We start from the raw sequence: 25,153 nt of genomic DNA, 5'->3' as shown, positions 1-25,153 counted from the left end.
AAACTTTAATGAGTTTTAATTATGAAAATAGTGAAATTCCATAAAAACTGAGACATTTCAAGATCTAATTCTAGACAGCAGTTTTTCTTTCTAATTTCAGTTTAGCAAAAAACACAAATTAAAAGTCATCTAAAGTAGGCCAACTAATTCTTCCAAAATAATTGAATTGGTTTGAATTTATTTGATAAAAGTAAAGTAATTCCTGTACCAAAATTAATTTGAATAGCCTGGAAGACCATTCAAAAAGTACCTTGCAGGGTAATTTATTACTTCTGGCAGCACAACTGATTGTGTAGTCTATGCTGAAGTCTCAAAACTCATTTATTTTATGCATGTATGTATAAACATTATGTTTCTAATTTTGTCCTTCAGTGGTATTTAATTTCATGAGGTTGTGATCACACAGCCCCTTGGTTCTAAGTCAGATAGGTCTGCATCCTCCATCTTGCAGCAGTTCTGGTTTTTGCACCCTGTCAAATGTAACCTTTGTGCTAATTTGGCAAAATCAGTTCTCACATTTAGTGCTGAGAGACTGATAACTGAATTCTCAAATGAACTGCACATTTGCAGAGATGAAGTACAGAACTGTGGACTGTTTTCCCACAGTTTAAATTCTTCAGACTCAGCTGTCAACATGTGAGTTTGTAGCACAAAAGCAGTTTTAACTTGATGACTTTTTTCCACCAAAGCCATAAAAATGAAATGTATACTACACTTTCCTTTATGTTATTCCATCTTCTAATGAGATTTTCTTTCTCATGGACAGTGAAAGCCTGTATGCCCTTTAGAGTTCTTAGTAGATCAAAGTCTCCTTGCTGAATTAAAAAAAAAAAAAATTCTCCTACTACATAAATATTTCACTTTGAGAACTGACTAGATAGCCATGTTTAAAGAAGTTTGTTCCTACTAATTTTGAGTCCCTACAGAAAGAGGAGAGGGAAAAGTTGTCTTAAAGCTCAACATTCAGAAAATGAGGATCATGGCATCTGGTCCCATCACTTCATGGCAAATAGATGGGAAACAGTGGAAACAGTGTCAGACTTTATTTTTCTGGGCTCCAAAATCACTGCAGATGGTGACTGCAGCCGTGAAATTAAAAGACGCTTACTCCTTGGAAGAAAAGTTATGACCAACCTAGATAGCATATTGAAAAGCAGAGACATTACTTTGCCAACAAAGGTCCGTCTAGTCAAGGCTATGGTTTTTCCTGTGGTCATGTATGTATGTGAGAGTTGGACTGTGAAGAAAGCTGAGCGCCAAAGACTTGATGCTTTTGAACTGTGGTGTTGGAGAAGACTCTTGAGAGTCCCTTGGACTGCAAGGAGATCCAACCAGTCCATTCTGAAGGAGATCAGCTCTGGGATTTCTTTGGAAGGAATGATGCTAAAGCTGAAACTCCAATAGTTTGGCCACCTCATGTGAAGCACTGACTCATTGGAAAAGACTCTGATACTGGGAGGGATTGGGGGCGGGAGGAGAAGGGGATGACAGAGGATGAGATGACTGGATGGCATCATCGACTCGATGGACATGAGTTTGGGTGAACTTCAGGAGATGGTGATGGACCAGGAGGCCTGGCGTGCTGCGATTCATGGGGTCGCAAAGAGTCTGACATGACTGAGCGACTGAGCTGACTGACAGAGCAGAGGTTAAATAATTGACGGTGGATATTCCAAAACTGTCCTGGGATTTTAGACTTTGGGTCTTTTATGACTTTACACAGAGAGTTTTATCACGATCTCAGCATCTTTTCTGTTCCTTGGTGAGGCTTCTAATTTCTCAGATGATCACCTGGTACCATTCTACCTCCTCTATTCCCAGACAGCGGGTATCTAGCTATATGCCCAGTCCCTTTTGATTACCACTGTGTTTGTACTGAATCATGAATTATCTTAGGGAGGCATCATATTAATTTAAAGGACAGCAACTGGCAAGTAATATCATATTTATTGTATACTTGGAGAGCAGGAAATACAGGAAACATAGAAGAGACTCTTTTAAAGAGAAAAGGCTAGTGGCAAACACTGTGGGAGAGACAGTTGAAATGGAGATTTATTTAAAAAAAAAATCACAGAAAGTCATTAGTGGAAAAGCAGTTTCATGGGATCAAAGTCAGGATGAAAACAGCTAAATTAGTGAAAATGTTGAGTAAACAAGTTCCTTAACCAGACTATGGACTTAAGACATCTAGGGACCTTGTGGTTCACCATCATTAAATGGAGAATTTAGGTAGGGTACATGAGTACGTTTTCAGGTCAGGGAAGAAATCAGAGGTGAAGAACCAATAAAGTCAGCAAAAAAAAGTAAACTGGGTAAATTTATGAAAAAAAAATCAATGCAATTAAGAGCAAAGACAGTAGGGTCAAAGGTGGAAGGTAAGAGGCACGTCATTTTCATTAATACATGAAAAATAACAGGACGATCAGAAACGTTGCTATAGGAGAAATGAATGCTGACTGAGGTAATTTGAGGTATATTTTATGGTTTAAATAGTCATTTTAGAGTTGGGATACAGAGAACAATGGAGAAGGAAATGGCAATCCACTCCAATATTCCTGTCTGGAAAATCCCATGAACAGGGGAGCCTGGTGGGCTACAGTTCATGGGGTCACAAAGAGTCAGACACGACTGAGCAACTGAGCATGAACACAGAGAACAAAAACCCACAACTCGTGGTCTCCTGAAATTTCAGAGGTTCAGAAGCAGATTTTGATTTTTCTCTAACAAACAAGACAGAGATGAAATTAATTTGAAGTAACCCTAGAAGAGCAGGAGAAACAAGTGTGGCAGAAGTTCAAATACTGAGATAATCAAGTACCTTACTGAGTACATAGATGGATTGTAAGCTATGAAGTTCATCTTTCTTAATAAGGTATGTGAAACCAAAGGAGAATTCATGAAAATGAGATTAGGGACTGGGAATCTTTATTTTATAGGATTGAGGGCAGATATAAACGGAGATACTTATTTAATAATAAAAACATCTATGAACATATTTGAGTGACCAGTATAAAAATCACTGATGAATGCCTAATTAAAAAAAAAAGCTCTACATAGAAGACTTACATAAGGATTATTTGGTTTAAAATTTGAGTGAAAGTAGTGTTTACTTATTTTAGGCATACAAATTTTATCATTTTCAATTGTAAATTTATTTATATATTAAAAAGAAAAAGAATTTTAAAAGTATCTGCTTTGCAAACCAGCACATAGTGAATGGATAGACAACAAAGAACTACTCTGTAGAACACAGAACTACATTCAATATTTTGTGATAAACCATAATGGAAAATAATAATATGAAAAAGAATATATTTCTATATGTATAACCGAATTGCTTTGGTGTACAGCAGAAATTACCACAATACTGTAAGTCAACTACACTTCAAAAAATAAAGTTTTTTAAAAAGTATCTGCTTGATCCAGGAGTGACACCAGCACCTGAAGTTCAAAAAACTAGGTTCTTTTCCAAAATCTATCTACTGGGTAGATGTAATCTTAGATTCACATATTAGTCTTAATTTCCCAACCTGTAAAGTGGAAAAAAGAATTTTAGAAAGATTAAAGGAGAATCAAACAATATGATACCAATGTTTCAAAAATATTTTCAGTGTAATGTGTTTAGCACAATGTAATGTGTTTAGCACAATTTAATAATTTATATGATGCTCTAAAGGCAACATGAGAGGTGTGGAGAAAAAAAGTACTACATGAGATTTGTGGTGGTGTCTCTGGAAGACAAGATTGGTAAGGCATCTTATCTTTTTCCACTGTCTCCCTTCCGTAGCTCCAGCCCAAATCTATTTTTTTCCATTGTTAACTACTGAGAAACTTTACTTTTGGCACAAAGCAAATACTTTCCAGAATTTTTAATCTCTGTTCTCTTTTTGCCCCACTTTCTCACACCCACAGCCATGAAGTCATCACTATGAATTTAACGGCACACTGAATCTCAAGCTCGTATTGCCTGCACAACAGGAGGAAGCCTCTCCGCTGACTTTCTACAGACGCCATGTTACGTGCTTGTGCTCTTACAAGCAGTAGCACTTACCGTTGAGCCACCTGGAATCGTGCTGCTCCGTCCTGATTGGATGATGGTGCCCAAGAGTTCGGAAGATAGCAAAGTCTCGCCCCATAAAATCAGCTGCTGTTCCAGAGTATAATTCTCCATCTGCGTCGTGATAAAATAAAATCACATACACGTACTTTAATTAAGGCAACTTAATCCAAAACTACAAGTTTCATGTTAAGACCAGCCTAACACCCTCTGCATCATTATGCAAAGCTACTGATATTTATCCTATATCTTTTGTAGAAGGGACTATCTCGCTACTCATTTAGCACTAACTTTGAAAAATTGAGTAAAATATGATTCAGTGGACATTATGAATGGAAACAAAAATTATATGTACCACATTGTCTGCTTTTATATGTTTAAAGCTACTATGATTCTAATATCTTTATTTTTTACAGTCTCGTAAAATATTACTTACACTTTTGGCTTTAATCAAAAAATTAAATTTCTAATATATTTCCTTTTTAGTGGGACTTAATTAATTAATGAAATTTTGCTATAATTGACAAAAGACTAATACTTTCTTGCCTTCCATTTTTTAATATCTCAAGTGGGAACAGTATTCTAATTTGGTATGAGCTGTCATATAATCATAAAACAAGTCCACCACGGAGTCTCAAATATAACAGAAATGTGTTTGAAGAGGGGGATTTTGATAAACACAGGCCATAATCACTATAGCTCAAGATTCTGTTGTGCCTTGATTCATTTCTACTTAAATTGAATTAACTCTAGGACAGAATTTAATGATGGAAGAATCATAATCAGCAGGTTAGAACAGAAAGGGAAAAGAAACAAGGAGAAAGACAACTTAATATTTACTGCATACCATTTGTGCTTGTGGGGCAGTCAGGTTCTGGCTTGACACTTCCAAATTATCTCATTTACTTCTGTCAACAACCCCATGATGTACATGTTATCCTTATTTTACACTTCACCTCAAGGTGAAAGTTCAAACTCAAGTCTGTTTAACCCCAAGTTTCCTATACTAAATATATATCATATCACCTTTTAATAAACTAAAGTTTGTAAAATTGGCATTTTCTTTCCTTTAAACAAAAAATGCCTCATATTATTCCACCCAGAAAATGCATTATTGCCTGCTTGCTTATGTAAATTATCAACAGAAAAACAATAAATATTTTCTCCAAATAATCTACCATAATGACAGTAAAAACTAATATTATCTTGTTGATTATTTGGACAGGTTAATGTTTCTAAATCACTGACTTGAGAAATACTCAGAAAACAAAGTCAGTTCAGTTCACTTCAGTCGCTCAGTCGTGTCCGACTCTTTGCAACCCCATGAATCGCAGCACGCCAGGCCTCCCGGTCCATCACCAACTCCCGGAGTTCATTCAGACTCACATCCATCGAGTCAGTGATGCCATCCAGCCATCTCACCTCTGTCGTCCCCTTCTCCTCCTGCCCCCAATCCCTCCCAGCATCAGAGTCTTTTCCAATGAGTCAACTCTTCGTATGAGGTGGCCAAAGTACTGGAGTTTCAGCTTTAGCATCACTCCTTCCAAAGAACACCCAGGGCTGCTCTCCTTTAGAATGGACTGGTTGGATCTCCTTGCAGTCCAAGGGACTCTCAAGAGTCTTCTCCAACACCACAGTTCAAAAGCATCAATTCTTCGGCGCTCAGCTTTCTTCACAGTCCAACTCTCACATCCATACACGACTACTGGAAAAACCATAACCTTGACTAGACGGACCTTTGTTGGCAAAGTAATGTCTCTGCTTTTCAATATGCTATCTAGGTTGGTCATAACTTTTCTTCCAAGGAGTAAGCGTCTTTTAATTTCACGGCTGCAGTCACCATCTGCAGTGATTTTGGAGCCCAAAAAGATAAAGTCTGACACTGTTTCCACTGTTTCCCATCTATTTGACATGAAGTGATGGGACCGGATGCCATGATCTTAGTTTTCTAAATGTTGAGCTTTAAGCCAACTTTTTCACTCTCCTCTTTCACTTTCATCAAGAGGCTTTTGAGTTCCTCTTCACTTTCTGCCATAAGAGTGGTGTCATCTGCATATCTGAGGTTATTGATATTTCTCCCAGCAATCTTGATTCCAGCTTGTGCTTCTTCCAGCCCAGAATTTCTCATGATGTACTCTGCATATAAGTTAAATAAGCAGGGTGACAATATATAGCCTTGATGTACTCCTTTTCCTATTTGGAACCAGTCTGTTGTTCCATGTCCAGTTCTAACTGTTGCTTCCTGACCTGCATATAGGTTTCTCAAGAGGCAGGTCAGGTGGTCTGGTATTTCCATCTCTTTCAGAATTTTCCACAGTGTATTGTGATCCACACAGTCAAATGCTTTGGCATAGTCAGGAAAGCAGAAATAGATGTTTTTCTGGAACTCTCTTGCTTTTTCATGATCCAGAGGACGTTGGAAATTTGATCTCTGGTTCCTCTGCCTTTTTAAAGCCAGCTTGAACATTTGGAAGTTCACGGTTCATGTATTGCTGAAGCCTGGCTTGGAGAATTTTGAGCATTACTTTACTAGCATGTAAGATAAGTGCAATTGTGTGTAGGCATACACAAATTATAAGTTAAACATTGGTATACCACTAATTTCCAAAGGACTTTTGTATATATCAATCAGAAACTTTCTGTACATCTTCAGTTATCAATACCTTTTGCAAAGTCTTATTATCTAAACTTTTATGTGATATCCTTAGTTCACACCTAGAATTATCACTTGAAAATAAATGTCTTTGAAACGAAAATGGACATTTTCAGGGGTCCACACTAAATTTGGCTTCCCTGGTGGCTCAGACAGTGAAGAATCTGCCAGCAATTCAGAAGACCCGGGTTCTACCCTGGATTGGGAAGATCAGCTGGAAATAGGAATGGCAACCTACTCCAGTATTCTCGCATGGAGAATTTCATGGACAGATGAGCCTGGTGGGCTATAGACCATGGGATCACAAAGAGTTGGACATGACTGAGCTTAAAGTAAATTAATTCCTCTGGTAGAACCTCTGGTTCTTTGATGTGTTTGAATGCACCAGGCTTTGGAAAATGTCCAAAGCAGTACAGGACAGCTACACGGACAGAATCACTGAGTAACTGTAAGTTATGACTTTAAATATTAACAAAGAGATAGTTCCTCTTAGAGACTGAGTTTTTAAAAATTTATCACTTATTCTGAACTGTTGTGAATCAAGTCAAAGTGATGGTCTGACAATATATTAAGTAAAATTCACTAACTCTATGAACAGTACTCATGGGACATCATAAATTGACATATTGCATATTGTGGTATCTTTGGGATTCAAAAACATCTTGTCTTCTCTTTACTTAATTAAATGAAGTTCAAAACTGACTTGCTCTCAAAATAATATGCTGCAATAATTTTTTATCTGCCCATAAAGAAATAATCCTTTTTGAAAAGTACAGAAACACTATTAACAAGCTATTTACAAGTTTCAAACGTACTGTGCAATATTTTAATGTAGATGGTCTACTTAATATAACCTATATGCAGTAAGTTTAACACTTTAGTTAAGGTTGACACTTAATCTTTTTACAAATAACTGACTGACAGATGTGATGAATTTTTAAACTTCAGGTGATTTTTTATCTATATGAATAAAAGAATGTTAATTTAAAATGTATTGTGAAAGCAACCTCAAATGTTCAAGTCAATTTCAAACATTTTCATGTTGGAACACCTTTCACATGAAGATCTGTGTCCTCTTTACCTTAAAAAATCAAAAGCATTAAATCGTTTGTTGAACCTCATTGCCCTCTCAACCGTATGTGAGGTAATGAAAATAAGGAAAGGTGAAAATAGAACAACCAAAAGGTGAAAACTGAGTGATTATATGTCAGAGATTTGTCAGACCATGCCTAATAAGAGGTGTAATCAGAAATGGAAGAGTAAAGAATATCATGAGTTAATCTTTTTTTTCATTTAGCTTTTTCAATGTGAGTAAAATTCATAATTATGATTGCTATTATATGTAAACTCTATTCCAGAGAGATGAAATAACAAAAACTACAACCAAATATATATTATTTGAATATGACAGGTGTTTGTTTCTCATATTCATTTCTTTAGCTTTGTTAACAATCATGATTATCTTTTCATCTATTCCCACATAAGGAAGGCAAAAAATATGAGTGCAAAGGCAGAAAGACTGATTTTATTTCTCTTTTGACAAGAGATAAGTAGGCTCCTTAGAGAATGTAGAGGGTTCATCAGTAGAAGAGCTCAATTTATTATCAAGAATATAATTTATGAAAAGTTGACTTAGAAACCAAAAAAAGGTTGCAGCTAAAGCACCAGTTGCCTCCAGTCATAGGAAGTTACCTCCTACTCAAACACTATTTTTGAGTCAGCGTAATATGCTAGAGCTGGAGGTCACCAGATGATTAGGTGGCCATGAGGGCACATTCTAATACTGTCAGTGCTTAGTGTCAGTAACTATTCCTTAACACCAGGCCTTAGATCAGATTTTCTGCTCAGAGGTCTATAGGATTCTTATCAATGTGGATTCTTCATCCTTGGGGAACAAAGGGGAACAAATCCCCCTTTGTTATTTGGCCCAAGTGTATAGGTGGTGGCATATCATACTCTTGCATTCTCTTTAAGAAGATATATTACCACCTTATATCAAAGACATTATACTCCCCAGCTATCTGAAATGATCTAACAAAATATCTGAGTTGAATAAATCTACTATACCTTAGCTGGCTTATATTTGGAAAACAATATGTTTGTTTTTCTTTTTAATTTAAAAAGCCCATTTGCCAAGATTTTTTTCTATGTTTGATGTCATCTATTAAGTTATCAAAATATATGTGTAATTTTTCAATTTTATGACCTTAAATATAAGTTAGCCTACAATGGTTCAAATTGCATTATGGCTAAGACACATACTTTTGGGTTTTCCAAATATACTAAATTACTACTGAAAGAAAATATATTTGTCCAATTTTATTAAATTGATGGTAGAATAATACATGCAAGGAATTTTGATACACATTACAAAAGTGGTTGTGGATACTCTGTCCAAAAAAAATTTTTAAGTTTTTCTACAAAAATACCATATAGACAATTAGATATCTCAAAAAATATATCAGACTAAGATAAATTACTGCTTATGGATATAAATAACTTGCTAGAAATTTTCAAATATGAAAGTTGCTATTTGAGTATATGCCATTCTTTCTGAACTGTAAGCTTTCTTACCTATCTCTAAATAAAGCATTCTTTCTGAGATGAACAAAAAGTTTAGTGAACTGTATTCCCACCATGGCAGCGTTACCTGAGAAGCAGTGTTAAAAAACAAAAGTTCATGTGTACTCTGTATTTTGTGTTCACAGCTCAAAATGAAGTAAAAATGTGGCTTAGATCAGGTAATGTATTGGATTACAATTCCTAAGAAGGGTGTGGTGAGAAGAAACAGAAGGTGGAAAAAAAAAATTTTCCTGATGAAATAACAGCATTACTAACACAGGTGTAAAGTGTGACATGGATGTGAGCAAAAATCAAACAAAACTAAAGACCAAGTCATTATGTTGTTAACACCTTAAGCAAATTCTACTTACAGAATAGCAGAGTAATTAGAAACAGAGGCAGGAAAAAATGTCTGTCTCTCTTCTTACACACACACTCACACACACACATACACACCCATACCACATGGCATGGATGAAATCTACTTCTTGAAAGTGAAAGGGTATGGGAATACTTTTACATTTTCACATTTATTAAGCACCTTTTCTATACCAATGAATATACTGGCTTTGTTACTCATATTGTCCTTTAAAAATTAACATCATTCTTTAAATAGTTATTAATGTAAATGCTATAAACTTAAAAATATAAAATCTATCCCAACAGGCAACCACTATTACTAGTTCTGTTTTTTTTTAGTTTCTACCTACATTTATATGCCAGAAATATGTACATACCCAAATGTAGTATGCTATTACATTGTCTTATTTAAATCTTACAACAAACTAGTGGAACTTGCATGGCCATGCCATTTTATACAAAGAAACAGAGACTTCAAATAATTTTCTCAATTTTAGTTAATTAATTTGGGGAGTACCTCGTTTACTCTAATACCAAGTGAGAGAATAGTCTAATGTCAAATTATGTTTTTTCCTGAGGCATGGCAGAATGCTAGCTTAGGGAAATAAACCATTCGTAAAAGTCCCAAACACTTGAAGCTGGTCCTCATAATATCTGTTAATGATGGAATGACTGATGAAGATTTCCGAAACATAAAACTGCTTTCAAGTTGACTATTCCTTTCATATCTTGAAAGTGTGTGTGTGTGTGTGCATCTATGTATTTTAGCTGTTCAGTCATGTTCTACTCTTTCAGACCCCATGGATTGTAGCCTACCAGGCTCCTCTGTCCTGGAACTCTCAAGGCAAGAATAATGGAGTACGTAGCCATTCCCTTTTCCAGGAGATCTTCCCAACCCAGGGATCGAACCCACATCTCCTGCATTGGAAGGAGGATTCATTACCACTGAGTCACCTGGAGAACCCTTTGTTAAAGTAGATTTGAAAAATTTACTTTTCTAAAGTGATCTGAAAACTTTGGGATATATTATAGGACCGGGGTAGCTTTGTATGGGTAACTATGCATTGCTCAGGAAAAATTCATATTTTCTATAGTTATCAGCTTAAAACGCAAGGCAGTTTGGAAAAAGGTTATATTAAACTCTTACAGATTTCATAAACCAAAGTTTTTAAGTAGTCATCTGGTTCTAAAGCTTACAACAGGTTAAAACTGCTTAAAAGAAGGATTGGGGATATAAAAATATCTGCTATTAAGATCCATCTAGCCAGTTTATAAGTGTTTTGAGCTAAATGTACAATTTTTCTTCCCAGTATTGGGGAAAGAAGCATCCTGGAACCACCTCAAAAATTTCTTCCGTGTGCAAAAATGAGAAGAGCATATTTAAAATCTTTTGGCTGCAAAGCTTTCCCCCAAACCATTTTTTAAATGTACATTGTACAATCTGTATATTTCAATGACTTTTATGTAAAAGTTTGGGAAGTGTTGTAGAAAATATTTATGTTAAAACAACTCCATTAAATTACTAAACAATATTTTAAAGCAGCAAAATAAAAATGCCAAGAGGAACCCAACAAGGAGAATTAAATTTACTGTGAGAGGAAAAATTTATAGCATAGTTTTAAAAGAAGCAAATAACCTCAATAAAGGAAATCACAGCTTTTGAATTAACATGGTGCTGCAAATATTTTGAGGGATTTTACTATGTATCATATGCCCTGCTCATTTTTCTGCATCCTGCTATTCAACTGATTCAGAAATTAACTTACATTGGCTTGAATCATCTTCTTTGTCAATAGGCAGTAAATATCTCCGAAAATTATTCAGTCACTGTACAGCACTGGCTAGGTCAGATCTGGGCTTCCGTTTAAAAGCTGCTTCTCTTTTTAGTCATACCTGCTCTTCATGATTCATGCAACTTCTATCACTCTCTCTTCTTTTTCACAAACCCATTCAACTTTTTCAAAGAAGTTCTAATATAACACCAAAACTGTGGCGTTTCACATTCTTCGTGGACATTGTGTGGTTGCCTACCATATGAACTATGTAATACTTACTTGTCATCATCCTTACTCAGTGGAATAGTAAAATAAATAATCAAGAAGATCCCTACTGAGAAACATGCCACAAATTAAAGCTGTTCTAGGTACAATTTTATATACTGCTTTCTGAGAAATTTCTCTCTTTCTTTGCTTTCAGTGTGCAATTTAAACAAGTATAGGCTACAAGTTCAAACAAAATAGGATGCCTCTCCTTTGTTTAAGACACTTTTCAAATTTCTGTGTGTGTACTTAAGGAAGTTATTCACACATAATCACTAGGCCATCTGTGAAAAGGAAATTATGAGTGTGTTACATCTGCTGCATTCCTTCAGGTCTTAAACTTCTGTTAAAGTGCTCCATAAATGGAGCAAATGGACTGAAATTGTCTGCATTTCGAAAGCAGTAGAAGAGATAACTCTACTGTAAGGGTTTTATTCTTAATAAAAAAGGGATCAGTGAAAGGATGATAAACACTAGAGAATACTGAAAAAATATATTTTCATAGTTAATGCTGTAGACGGTATGACCAGAGTCTTATTTTGTTGAACAGAGGAAAAAGGTTATCTTTTAAAAGAAAAAGAGGGAAAATTTTATGGACCTACTAACTCCGGGAGTTGGTGATGGACAGGGAGGCCTGGTGTGCTGCGATTCATGGGGTTGCAAAGAGTCGGACACGACTGAGCTACTGATCTGATCTGATCTGATACAACAAATAATATCCTAAATTTACCTTTTAAAAATTTAGATGTATTATTCAAAATTCAAATAGAAAGTTTATACCTGAAAAGTTTTACTATTATTGTTGTTGTGTTATCAAATAATTTCTATATTTCATAAAAAAAAGAAAAGGAAACAAAAAGTTACATAATTTCTACATGATTATTTAAAAACATAATCTTCTGTGTTTCAGGTTGCTGGCATACTCAACAATTAAAAGAGAAAAAAAGAAAAAAATTGTTTAATGATGATACACTTTTTGTGTATTATTTAATCCCAGTACAGAGTGGTAAAAAGAATGTGGAAAAATTCTCTTTCAATACAAACTAAAACTTTTTCCTTTTTCTACTTCTATCTTTCTAATTCTATCCTTTTGAACTATGGCTAAACATTCACCACTTATCTGCAATATTTAAGGAAAAAAGAAAAGAATAAAATTAGAAAGGAAGAGGTCAAAGAAAAGTATACAGGAAATACATACAATGTTTTGATTTAAGAAAAAGGAAGAGAGAAAAGCCCTAAAATCAAAAAAGATGAACACACAAGAACTTAGTCAAATCAAAGTAACATAAGGGGGAATCTATCAATTGTATTACCATTTAGTTGTATTGTGCTGATTAAGTTATCCAAGTGTTAAAAGTGCTACAAATCTTGGGACTACAATTAACAATAGAGAATGAATCTCAATCTTTCTTTCTGACTTGTCAAAATTCCCCCTTTGAAACATCTCTTTCAAATAAAGAAAATCAAAACCATATTTTTACAACACAAAATCTGTAAATGTCTAGTGGAGATACGGGGCTTCCCTGGTGGCTCAGCACTAAAGAATTGGCCTGCCAATGCAGGAGACACAGGTTCAGTCCCCGGATCCGGAAGATCCTCTGGAGAAAGAAATGGCAACCACTGCAGTATTCTTGCCAGGGAAATCCCATGAACAGAGGAGCCTGCTGGGCTACGGTCCAAAGGGTCGCAAAGAGTCAAACGCGACTTAGTAACTAAACAACAATCGTGGGGATACATGTGATTGAGCAGTCAGTTTTAAAGATACTATTAAATCATTTTGATTAAAAAGAATCATAGACTAGATAGTACAAAAATCAAAGCAGCGTTTAGTATTTCTTATTCATTTTCAAAATATGTAAAAATATCTCAACTGACATACTCTGAATATTTTATGATTAATAAAGGAAAATGTTGATATATAAGAAGGAACATGAAATCTGACCATTATCTACAGAAAATTTACTGTTTAATTGATTGCTGATTAAGTACCTATTAAAAGAGATGCTGTCAGCAGTTTAGGGTCATATGGGCTCTTCCCACGGCCATTTTCAAAATGTGAGTCTTGCAGCTTAAAAATGTTGTCCTGTAGAAAAGAAAAAGAATTCAGTTTATTTATAATAAAATCATTTTAACATGCCAGTTAATCATAGAGAGTTTGAGCATTCTTCTGCACTATCAAGGTATATTATTATTTGTGTAATCTTTAGAGATGGCAAAATAACTTAAGTGGGGTAAAAACTAGATATTATTAGACAAATGTCTATTTAGCTTGGTGATTTTTAGTGGCATTTACCATGTTGCAAGTAAGTATATCATCAATCCTAAAGGACAAAGCATGATGTGACAAGAGTAGAGTGATCATTTTATCACATAAGTATGCCAAGAGCTACCCTAATGGCTCTTGAAAGAATGTTAAATTTAGACAAAATGACTCCTTTACTTCCTTCACATAGAGGAAACACAGCAACTCACTATATTAGATGTCTGTAACAAGATACACTATCTCACATTTCTGTATGTACTTTCCAGAAGGAAGTAGTCATAGCAGCCACATTCTCCACTCTGTCATTCCTAAAACTTTATGCTTACAAGCTTCTCAAGCATTTTTAAATTAGTCACCTTGGAAGGTAGAAGGTACCTGAAACTATCCTTATCAATTTCTCTAAGTCAGAAATATAAAATTATTTATTAAGACAGGTATGCCTGGAGATAGTGTCCTTAGGACAATAAGCACAAGGTGACAGATTTTATCACAAGGAAGTCTGCTCAGTTGAGGCTCACGCACCCAGAAATTGAAGCGAACATTTGACTATGGTAGGAAGTATGCCAGAAAGCACTACAACAAAAGCCTTAATAATGAGGTAACAAACTAACTTAGGCCTAAGACCCTGTCCTCAGAATGTGAGACTTCTGTATGACAGTGGAATTAATTGGGGGGCTTTCTGAGCACTCTTTTCAGAAGCAAATAAATGCTCTGGAAATTAATTAGGTCAGAATATGTATGCATTTTCCAGTAGCACATTAACTTGTCTACAGACTGAAATAAGATAGCTTTTTTGGCAATTTCTCTACTGTTCACATAAAAGCATTTTCTATATTCTTAGAATAATAAATGGTGTTCGTTTTATAGCCAATACACATCACTTTATTTAACATTTAATATTTCTGATGGAGCTAATGGCAGAGTTTCAAATTATGACTCTTAAAACTCATTTGAATTAGGGAAGAAGAGTGAAAAAGGAAGTAAGCCAAAAGTATTCTCCATTTTTATTACTCTAAGTGTGAGAATTACCATATCTATGCATTCCTTACACTGTACTTGATAAATAGCTATCCCCTAGCAATGACTGTTCCGTGTTGTTTAGTCACTAAGTCCCATCTGACTCTTCTGCAGCCCCATGGACTGTAGTCTGCCAGTTTCCTCTGTACATTGGTTCCCCCAGCCAAGAATAGGTTGCCATTTTCTTCTCCAGGGGATCTTCCTGACCCAGGAATTGAACTCGTCTCCTGTATTGGCAGGTGGATTCTACATCACTGAGCCACCAGGGAAGCCCACTGGTTGGTTCTTTAGCTGAGTTCTAAAATTTACAATGTGAAAATTTTATGGGATTTCTCAGAACTGCTTTAAGTTGTGGAAGGAAATGGCAACCCACTCCAGTATTCTTGCCTGAGAAATCCCATACACAGAGGAGCCTGCCAGGCTATATACAGTCCATGGGGTCACAAAGAGTCAGATACAACTGAGCAACTGAGTATGCATGCGTACACACAGTAGGAATGGCAGTGAGTTAGGAGACAGGCCCAGTTGGGCCAGCGAGGTGAGCTCTTGTTCTTTGATGGTCAACCAATATCTCTGAACCTTAGGTTTCTAAAAGTTAATGTTGATAAGGATATTTAATCTCAAATGCTTATTGTGATGATTAAAGAACTGGAATAAAACATTTTTAAAGCAGCAAAATAAAAAGGCACAATTTATTCTTATTCTATTAATATTGCTCATATTAAAACAACAAAAATATGAAAATTTAATACAAGTTTTTACCATTGTGGGCAACCTTTCCTAGCAGAACTTAAAAGAAATATTATCTAAAATGTTATATAAGTCACCAAATTATAAACTTATTTACAAAAACACATTTGTCACAGGCACTTGAATATTAAAATTATGGTATGAAATTTCTTGCAATACACTAAGAAAAAACATAGAAGTTTAACAAATATTTAGATTCATTTTAATAAAAATTAGGAAACAATACAAAAGAAATATACTCAGTAACTGATATATACTCTACTGCCACAATGATAGAAAATATTAAAATCTGTCTGTTAGTAATCCTCAAAGGTTAGAGGAAGCAGCAGGTGGAAGTGACAGTGTGACTAAAAATATTGTTATAAATATACATATAAATTTCTTATCCTCATAAGACATTTTATTTTACTGACTATGATAGAGGAGCTATCCCTCAAAATATGAGACACCTGATGACTGGGGTCATGTGTCCAAGACAATAGGACAATGCCAAGGTATGTGAGAAGTACTTGCAGCCTCGTGTTTAACATTTGATTTACAAGCTAAAGGATTAGAGTTCATAGGGAGAAGGGTTAAGTATGTCAGTTATGGTTAAAGAGAGGAAAAACTATACTTTGCCATGGTATCAGGTAATGTGTTCAAAGCCAGCTCCCTTTTCCTTTCCTTCCTTCTTCCTTTAAATGGAACTCTTCCCCAAATTTCTGTGTTTCTATCATGTAATTATTCTATATTTTTATATGATTCTACTGAAGGGTAACACTGAATTTCTTTTCTAGCCTAGTGATATGGAGGCTTGGAATAATTATAATTTGATTTCTGAGTAGTAAAGTAAAATATATTTCTTATATACAAATATTTGTAGTGTAAAATCCATACCTGTTACACATAATAGTGAAGTCTGCATAGTCACTCAGTAGTGTGCGACTCTTTGCGACCCCATGGACTGTAGCCTGCCGGCCACCTCTGTTCATGGGGATTCTCCAGGCAAGAATACTGGAGTGGGTTGCCATTTCCTTTTCCAAGTAATGAAGTCTAAAGCTGTTGAAATCAGATATTATCCCTGGCCATGCCTTTTATTATCTGGGTCTCAGGGAATCCCTAAACCATTCTGAAATTCAGATTCCTTTTATAAGGAGAATAGTAAAATCTCATAGGGTTGATTATGAATATTTATTGTAACAATGTATATAAAACACTTAGAATGCCCGAAAAATATTTATTAATTTATTTTTTTCATTGTTTGTAGTTACCAAAATAAAATCATTCTTTCCTATAGTGATTAATATTTTTCATGCTATAGTGGAAATGTCTGCCTATATTTTAATCAGTGGAAATTAAGACCTGTGTTTAAAAATATGTTAATACTTTGGACTCCCAAAATGCACTGAAAATTATTTTTTCCTATAGCTAGACCAGAGTCCATTCAAAGCTTTTTGACAAACAAAGCATTAAATATAATATGTACGAAATTTCTCAATTTAAAAAAAGACTAGTCTTTTAATATATCTGATAAACTTAATGTGATTCATGTTGAGAGACACCAATACTGCTGTTTCTGTTATCTTATGAGGAGACCTAGTAAATGTGTGACTCCTTGGAAAAGAAGCCTTTGTTAATATAATTGTACATTCTATGTTGTCATATGTAGCAAAACACACAGACAACTGTCTGGCTGTACTTGGCAGGCTTTTTGAAACCTGATTGCTATTCAATGATTCTCTGTTTTAAAGAGTGTTAAATAGATCACATATGAAAGTAATAAGACCAGAAATATTAGGACCAATATACAATTAAAACTGAATAGCTTATATGTCTAACTTGGGCTGAAATAGTTTTCATTTTTAGGAATACACGAACAGAAATCTAGCTGCATGGATTCTAATTGCTTTAGCAGATACTATGAATATATCATATGTTACTGTACCATATTTTATTACATGATTGCATCAGTTTTCAGCAACTATTTTTAGCTTTCAAGTCCACTCTTTCCCCTTTGTCTTTTGGATTTCCTGAATGTTATTAAGACTGTGGTGAGGTAAGGCATTAGAGGAAATAATAACTGTGCTAATGTCTAATGCAAAGTTTTATAAATTATAAACCATTGGTGACATCATGGCAATAAATTTCTGAAGTCCCAATCTTGTCCAAGTAATAAATTTAAGTAACAAAGCTGCAATTTTAGTTGCTTTAGTTAATGATTAAAACATAAATGATGCTTGTAAAAAGGAAAAGAAATGAAAGAAAGTAATAGTATATGTGATAGAATAACCATGTTGGGTATGAAGCTATCTAAATTTAAACCCAATATTTGGGCATCCATTTTAACATCATTTTAAAACATCAACTATTCTATTTTTTCAAAATGCTCAATTGCCTTTCCTGCTTTTTACAAAGATACTTTGTTTGCCAGTTATAATGAATTATCAGGTATTCCCTGGTTGTACCAGTTTTTTCTTATTTCTGTCTAAACTACTCCCAGCTCATCATCAGCATAAACTTGATGCATAAACCTCAAAATCAGCATAAACTTCCTTTCCGTTAAGACTAAATTCAAAAGTTACTTTCTGGGAGAAGTCTTCAGAGCTTCCTGGAGATGTAATTTGTTAGTTTTCTTTGTGTATATCCTAATTAACAATAATACACAGGCAATAACAATACTGGGTAAAACTACTGGCTTCAGCAATGAAGGGACATAAGAGGATTTCACAAGAAACATTGTGGCATACTATATTTTACCGAAGGAGATCCATTTGTGGCTAAAATTCATTTGGAATTTACTTCTCTTAAAGAGGTGACTCTAGGTCCTTGTTGTGCAATTCTAATAGCCATGAGCTCTATTGTAGCAATTTAATTTAATGAAAATTAATAAGCCTATTCCTCAATTGCACTAGCTACAGTTTAAGTGTTCAATAGTCACATGAGACTTGTGAATACAATACTGCAGATCCAAACATTTCCACTGTCATAGAAGTTCTACTGGACAACATCCTATTAGCAGCAAAGAGCAGAACTGAAAATTAGAGGGTCTCCAGAAAAAGAAAAGTTGTCTTCAAATCACAATTGTAGTTGAAAAAGTCCATGAAATCTACAAGGAAAGATTATACTAAAAATATTAATTTTGATTTTTATTAGCAAGGGGTTGCCCTAAGTAACATTAAATGGTAGAGCAGATAAACAAATACATGCCCTGTATTTTTTCATATGCCATCCTTCTTCCATTTAAATTCAGTTCAGTTCAGTTGCTCAGTTGTGTCCGACTCCCTGCAACCCCATGAACCGCAGCATGCCAGGCCTCCCTGTCCGCCACCAACTCCCAGAGTCCACCCAAACTCATGTCCATTGAGTCGGTGATGCCATCCAACCATCTCATCCTCTGTCGTCCCCTTCTCCTTCTGTCCTCAACGTTTCCCAACATCAGGGTCTTTTCAAATGAGTCAGATCTTCGCATCGGGTGGCCAAAATATTGGAGTTGCAGCTTCAACATCAGTCCTTCCAATGAACACCCAGGAATGATCTCCTTTAGGATGGACTGGTTGGATGTCCTTGCAACTCTAAGGGACTCTCAAGAGTCTTCTCCAACACCACAGTTCAAAAGCATCAATTCTTCGGCACTCAGCTTTCTTTATAATCCAACTCTCACATCCATACATGACTACTGGAAAAACCATAGCCCATAGCCTTGACTAGATTGACCTTTGTTGGCAAAGTAATGTCTCTGCTTTTGAATATGCTGTCTAGGTTGGTCATAACTTTCCTTCCAAGGAGTAAGAGTCTTTTAATTTCATGGCTGCAGTCACCATCTGTAGTGATTTTGGAGCCTCCCCCAAAATAAAGTCTGTTTCCACTGTTTCCCCATCTATTTCCCATGAAGTGATGGGACCAGATGCCATGATCTTCGTTTTCTGAATGTTGAGCTTTAAGCCAACTTTTTCACTCTCCTCTTTCACTTTCATCAAGAGGCTTTTTAGTTCCTCTTCACTTTCTGCCATAAGGGTGGTGTCATCTGCATATCTGATGTTATTGATATTTCTCCTGGCAATCTTGATTCCAGCTTGTGCTTCTTCCAGCCCAGCATTTCTTATGATTTACTCTGCATATAAGTTAAATAGGCAGGGTGACAATATACAGCCTTGACATATTCCTTTTCCTATTTGGAACCAGTCTGTTGTTCCATGTCCAGTTCTAACTGTTGCTTCCTGACCTGCATACAGGTTTCTCAAGAGGCAGGTCAAGTGGTCTGGTATTCCCATCGCTTGAAGAATTTTCCACAGTTTATTGTGATCCAGTAACAAAACTTACTATTATTTAAAGTTTAAATCATAATACCAGTCCATTAAATTTTCATTAATTTTACCCAGCAGAAAAAAATATTTTCTCCCTGGAACTTGTATAAGAATCTATTCATCGTCTTTTCGTGCCATTTCTTACCTTCAACTGTGCTGTTCAATAATGCATTTGATTCTTTTCTTCTTAATACTTATGAGGTGAAGGAAAAATTTTACTATGTTTCTCCAAAATACTAAGATAGAACTTTTCACTGAGTTAAAGCTCAATGAAATAATGAATAAATAAGTGACCATGTGACTGAGTAGAAGAGGTGCTACAGAAAAACTACATCCAAGGTACACCAGGAACATAGCCCTGACCTCTAAGAGCTAATGTTTTAAGGATATGACTCAGATATGGAAACAACTGTGCAGCAGAGGCCAAACTACAGAATTCAAATATTAAACCTGGTTTTAAAGTGAGTTTTAAGAAAGGTAATAGTCTTTAACTGTTTTGTGTATATATATCACTATTAACAGAGTTTGATATTTGTTACATACTTCAAATGAGTTTATTCTTACTGCAAAAGCATAAAAATAAAATTTAATGAAAAAGAGTATAACCTTACAGTCCTTTTGCTTTTAAAACTGTTTCTGTTTCATTTTCATTGGGCTTTGTGATTCTTCAGTTATTATTATTATTAAGCTTGTTAATAAATAGTTACTCCTCTCAGTAGAACCAGCTTCAGGTGAAAAGTCATCAAATATTTCTTTGCAGAACTTCAAAAATCGTTCTTATTAATGTAATACCTCCATAATTTCAGGGTAACTGTTTTATCTGATTTTTTTTTTTAATTAACAGAAATTACTCCAAGTATCTCTGAGATGCTGGAAAGTAGAACATCAAACAAAAGAAGCTGTTTGGGCTTTTGCTAAATATAATTTTATACTTATAAAAATAAATAATTTCTTAGGATTTACACTTTTATATTTATTTTCAAAACTTTATAATGTATATGCTTCCTAAAACATATAACATTAATATGTGCAAAAAATATAAACTGAACTGTGACTATGTAAGAATTATGTTTGGAATATGAAGGTGAAAGGTTTAATTATTTAACTCAATTAGCATACAAGAAATTACAACAACAATGACATAACAATAAAAAATTACATATATATGATACTACAGTGTTTGTAAGTATTGGGTAGCTATTTCACTTAACATGGAAAAACATACTAAGTGTTCATAATATCCTATACTTCATCTATATTTTTTCACTTAATCTTAAAACAACCCTACTATTATCGTGCCAGTTTTACAGATGAGAAACAGGGGTGTTTTCTTATAATACTCAAAGTTATAGAGATGGATTGAAATTTGATAAAAGAACTGTCTCTTTCCAAGTCCTTGTTTTTAACCGCTATTTAAAAATTGGGCTTCAGGAAAGTATTATGCAAAAAAATATCTGAGACGTACCCTAAGATAGTAGAAACTGGAAACCACAGGAGTTCAAAATGGGATAGGTAATTTTATGTTCCAGTATAGAAAGAAAAATTTTAATTGGGTCCTTTAGAAATGTATTTTGGTGGGAGGTAAATGCGTCTGAGAGTATGCATTTGTGTGTTTGTATGTTTATTGGTTATTAGTGCAGAGGGCAAAATGAACTTATAGAGAGAGGGCAGGGTAAAGTGCAGGTGCAAGTTAGTCCATCTACACATAACAGCATGAACAAAATTCCCTCAAAATAGACAAAATTTGTATGATAAGTAACATAAAGTTGAGTTTATATAATGAAGACTGTATACATATATTCAAAGATAAGGTAGATATATAAAGTTGGAATCAAACTGTGGAAAGTTTTCTGTGCCAGAATAAGCAATTTGCTCTATATCAAGTTACACAGTGATAATTTTAGTTGGAGAACAATAGCATCAAAGTGGTGCAATATTATGATGAATCTGACAGTGATGTGTAAGACGATTTAAGATATATGAGCCTGGTGACAGAAGAAGAACCTGTCCTCATAACCTGTAACTCTTCTTACACATCACAGTAGTTTAAAGGAATTTTTTTTTTAATGTTGTGTGTTGTTATGTGAAGTCACCTGGAGAAGGCAATGGCACCCCACTCTGGTACTCTTGCCTGGAAAATCCCATGGATGTAGGAAGGCTGCAGTCCATGGGGTCACTGAAGGTCAGATATGACTGAGCGTCTTCACTTTCACTTTTCACTTTCATGGATTGGAGAAGGGAATGGCAATCCACTCCAGTGTTCTTACCTGGAGAATCCTAGGGACGGGGGAGCCTGGTGGGCTGTCGTCTATGGGGTCACACAGAATCGGACACGACTGAAATGACTTAGCAGCAGCAGCATGTGAAGTCACCTAGCTCCTTCGTAGTTCATGTTTCTTAAGTTATGTTGCATCAAAATTCCCTTTGATATTCTAGCAAAGTTATGGATTCTTTGCTCCAGAAAACTGAAGCTAAGCATACATATATTTTGTAAGCAATCTTTAGGGTTTACTGACCTTAGTAGTCATGGTAGGAGCTTCCAAATCAGCTATTCATCAAAGACCTTTCTGTTTCTAACTTGGTGTGATTCTTTCATCCTATCCCTCTGACCTTGGACATCTGCTTCTGTTGTTTTTTGGCCCTGTCCTTGAACATAATACAGGGATTATCCAGACTTTTAAAAACTGATTTTCTTTTTCATTTTCTATATACTGTTACTTGGTATTCATTTATTTTTATAAATTCAGCTATTGAACGTCAGCCCCAATCCCTCTGCTATTCTAATCATTCAAACTTGGTTTCCTGGCCTGTATGAAATCTCCTATTTTCCATGGTTATTTCAAAATGGAGAGCTATTAAGAGTCCTTGGCTCTTCAAAAGAATATAAGAGCAATTATGAATAATAAACTTCATAAGAATTAGCCTGTCAGAAAGAGTTATTTAACAATATACATTGTGGGAAGATACAAAAGAAATGTAACACTGGTATCTGTCACTGAGTGCTGGGAAATTTTAAAGTAATGCTATGTGAATAAAGCAAGTATAATTTTCTGCCCTGATTGTACTAGTTCTGCCTTTGATTTCACTATGATTTCAGCCATATATGTTAGAATTTTATTTTTCTCTACAATTAAATAAAGAAAACATTGTTGCATGTAAATGACTATTATTGAAAAACGAAGCTCAGTAAAAGATAAGTTTAAGAAAAAGCTTTATATCTGTAAGGATTTTTAGAAATGAATATACTAATACTTTTTAATATTAATTTTTGGAGTAGTTTTAGATGTATAATATCTACAAGATTTGGTTCTGAATACAAAATTCAGTCATTTGATGCTAAAATATTTAGAGTCAATAACTGTAATTATTGAATAATTTCTAATACTTTTTCAAATATACATCTTGGATAGTAAAGTTTTTCTTAGCAAGGAAAGCCATAGAGCCAGTTTATGATAATTGTTTTGACAAAAAGTATTCTATTTATCAAATTAAATAATAAAAATATTCCACTTATATAAATATAGTTCAGCTTATGTGATCAATCTCTAGTTACACCTATACGGACTTTTTACTGAATTTAATTTCTGACCCTGAGGAATTCTTAGGATCCAAACAGAGGGAAGGATAGTATCATCAGGGTACATAACATCTACTAAGTTCATCTCTAGACTGAATATAAGTAGGAATGTTTTAAAATCATTGATTTCTATTTCTACAGTCAGTTCAAGCAATGCTTTAGTAAAGTGGAAATTTTACCTCTAAAATTAGTCTCCAGAGATTATATGGTCTTTCTGCAACCCACATTTTATTCTGCAATTTGACTTTGACGGTGTATGTGGTAAAAATCTAGATTCTCTAATACATTGTGCTAAATGTTGATTGCAAGCTCAAAAATAAGTTTTTTTAAATCACTTGTAATGTGTCAACATTTTTCTATGAAATGGAAATACTACACATAATTGCCTCAAGGATCCAATGAGATATAATGTGTATTTTATACAGGGAAGCATGCATAAACCATATCAAAATTTAGTTATTTATAATTTTAATTATTCTAAATTCACTATTAATGGTACATCTTTACTATGACAGCATGTTGATAACTCACTATCTGTGATAATGTAATAGCTAAAATGTATTAAGCAAATATTAGCCAAGTGCACTCTCTCAAGTGCTTGTAGGTATTTACTTTTTTAACATTAGAGTATCCCTTAAAGTACACAGTGTAATAACATTAATTCTGTAAATGAAATAACAAAGAGAAATAAAAGACTTGTCTTAGGTCACATAGTATACAGAAGAGCCAACTAAAGAATTTCTGGAACCAGTAATAAATGGAGGGATTATAAAAATATTTTTTGTATTTGATTCACACACCATGTTACTTTATGAATACATATCATATATAAAGTGAAGTGAAAGTGAAGTCGCTCAGTCGTGTCTGACTCTTAGCAACCCCATGGACTACAGCCCACCAGGCCCCTCCGTCCACGGGATTTTCCAGGGAAGAGTACTGGAGTGGGGTGCCATTGCCTTCTCTGATCATATAAAGTACTGTTATAATAATATTCCTTAATTCAATTGTGTATTCCTAGTAATTCAAGTATAGTTAGGTCCTGAATTAATCTTAAATGATTGACTATGACATATAACACTGTATTTAATATAGACCCACATTATACTCCAAAACAGTAAAGACAAGTAGAGAAAACTAACATAATTCTAGCTTTGCAGAAAAATATGTGAAATTACTTTGTTTCATGGTTGTGAAAAATTCAGTTCAGTTCAGTAGCTCAGTTGTGTCCAACTCTTTGCAACCCCCTGAATCACAGCACGCCAGGCCTCCCTGTCCATCACCAACTCCCGGAGTTCACCCAAACTCATGTCCATTGAGTCAGTGATGCCATCCAACCATCTCATCCGCTGTCGTCCCCTTCTCCTCCTACCCTTAATCCCTCCCATCATCAGGGTCTTTTCCAATGAGTCAACTCTTTGCATGAGGTGGCCAAACTACTGGAGTTTCAGCTTCAGCATCAGTCCTTCCAGTAAACACCCAGGACTGATCTCCTCTAGGATGGACTGGTTGGATCTCCTTGCAGTTCAAGGGACTCTCAAGAGTCTTCTCCAACACCACAGTTCAAAAGCATCAATTCTTCGGTGCTCAGCTTA

The 25,153-nt window shown here is 34.9% G+C and overlaps 1 protein-coding gene across 3 annotated transcripts in view; it reads right to left on the bottom strand.

The window, feature by feature from the left end:
* The window catches only part of SEMA3A (semaphorin 3A), a 555,723-nt gene that overhangs the window by 98,416 nt on the left and 432,154 nt on the right, over window positions 1–25,153 (bottom strand). For all 3 annotated transcript variants that reach the window (XM_070787658.1, XM_070787659.1, XM_070787657.1), the window contains 2 exons: window positions 13,661–13,754; window positions 4,052–4,171 (listed from right to left, as the gene is read on the bottom strand). In XM_070787658.1, the coding sequence (XP_070643759.1) occupies window positions 4,052–4,171; window positions 13,661–13,754 (214 nt within the window). The remainder of the gene's footprint in view (window positions 1–4,051; window positions 4,172–13,660; window positions 13,755–25,153) is intronic.

The sequence above is a fragment of the Bos indicus genome, chromosome 4 (genome assembly GCF_029378745.1).
Source record: "Bos indicus isolate NIAB-ARS_2022 breed Sahiwal x Tharparkar chromosome 4, NIAB-ARS_B.indTharparkar_mat_pri_1.0, whole genome shotgun sequence".
Taxonomy (NCBI): Eukaryota; Metazoa; Chordata; class Mammalia; order Artiodactyla; family Bovidae; genus Bos; species Bos indicus.
The sequence above is the reverse complement of the archived record's forward strand: the minus strand, read 5'-3'. Positions and strand labels throughout refer to the sequence as shown.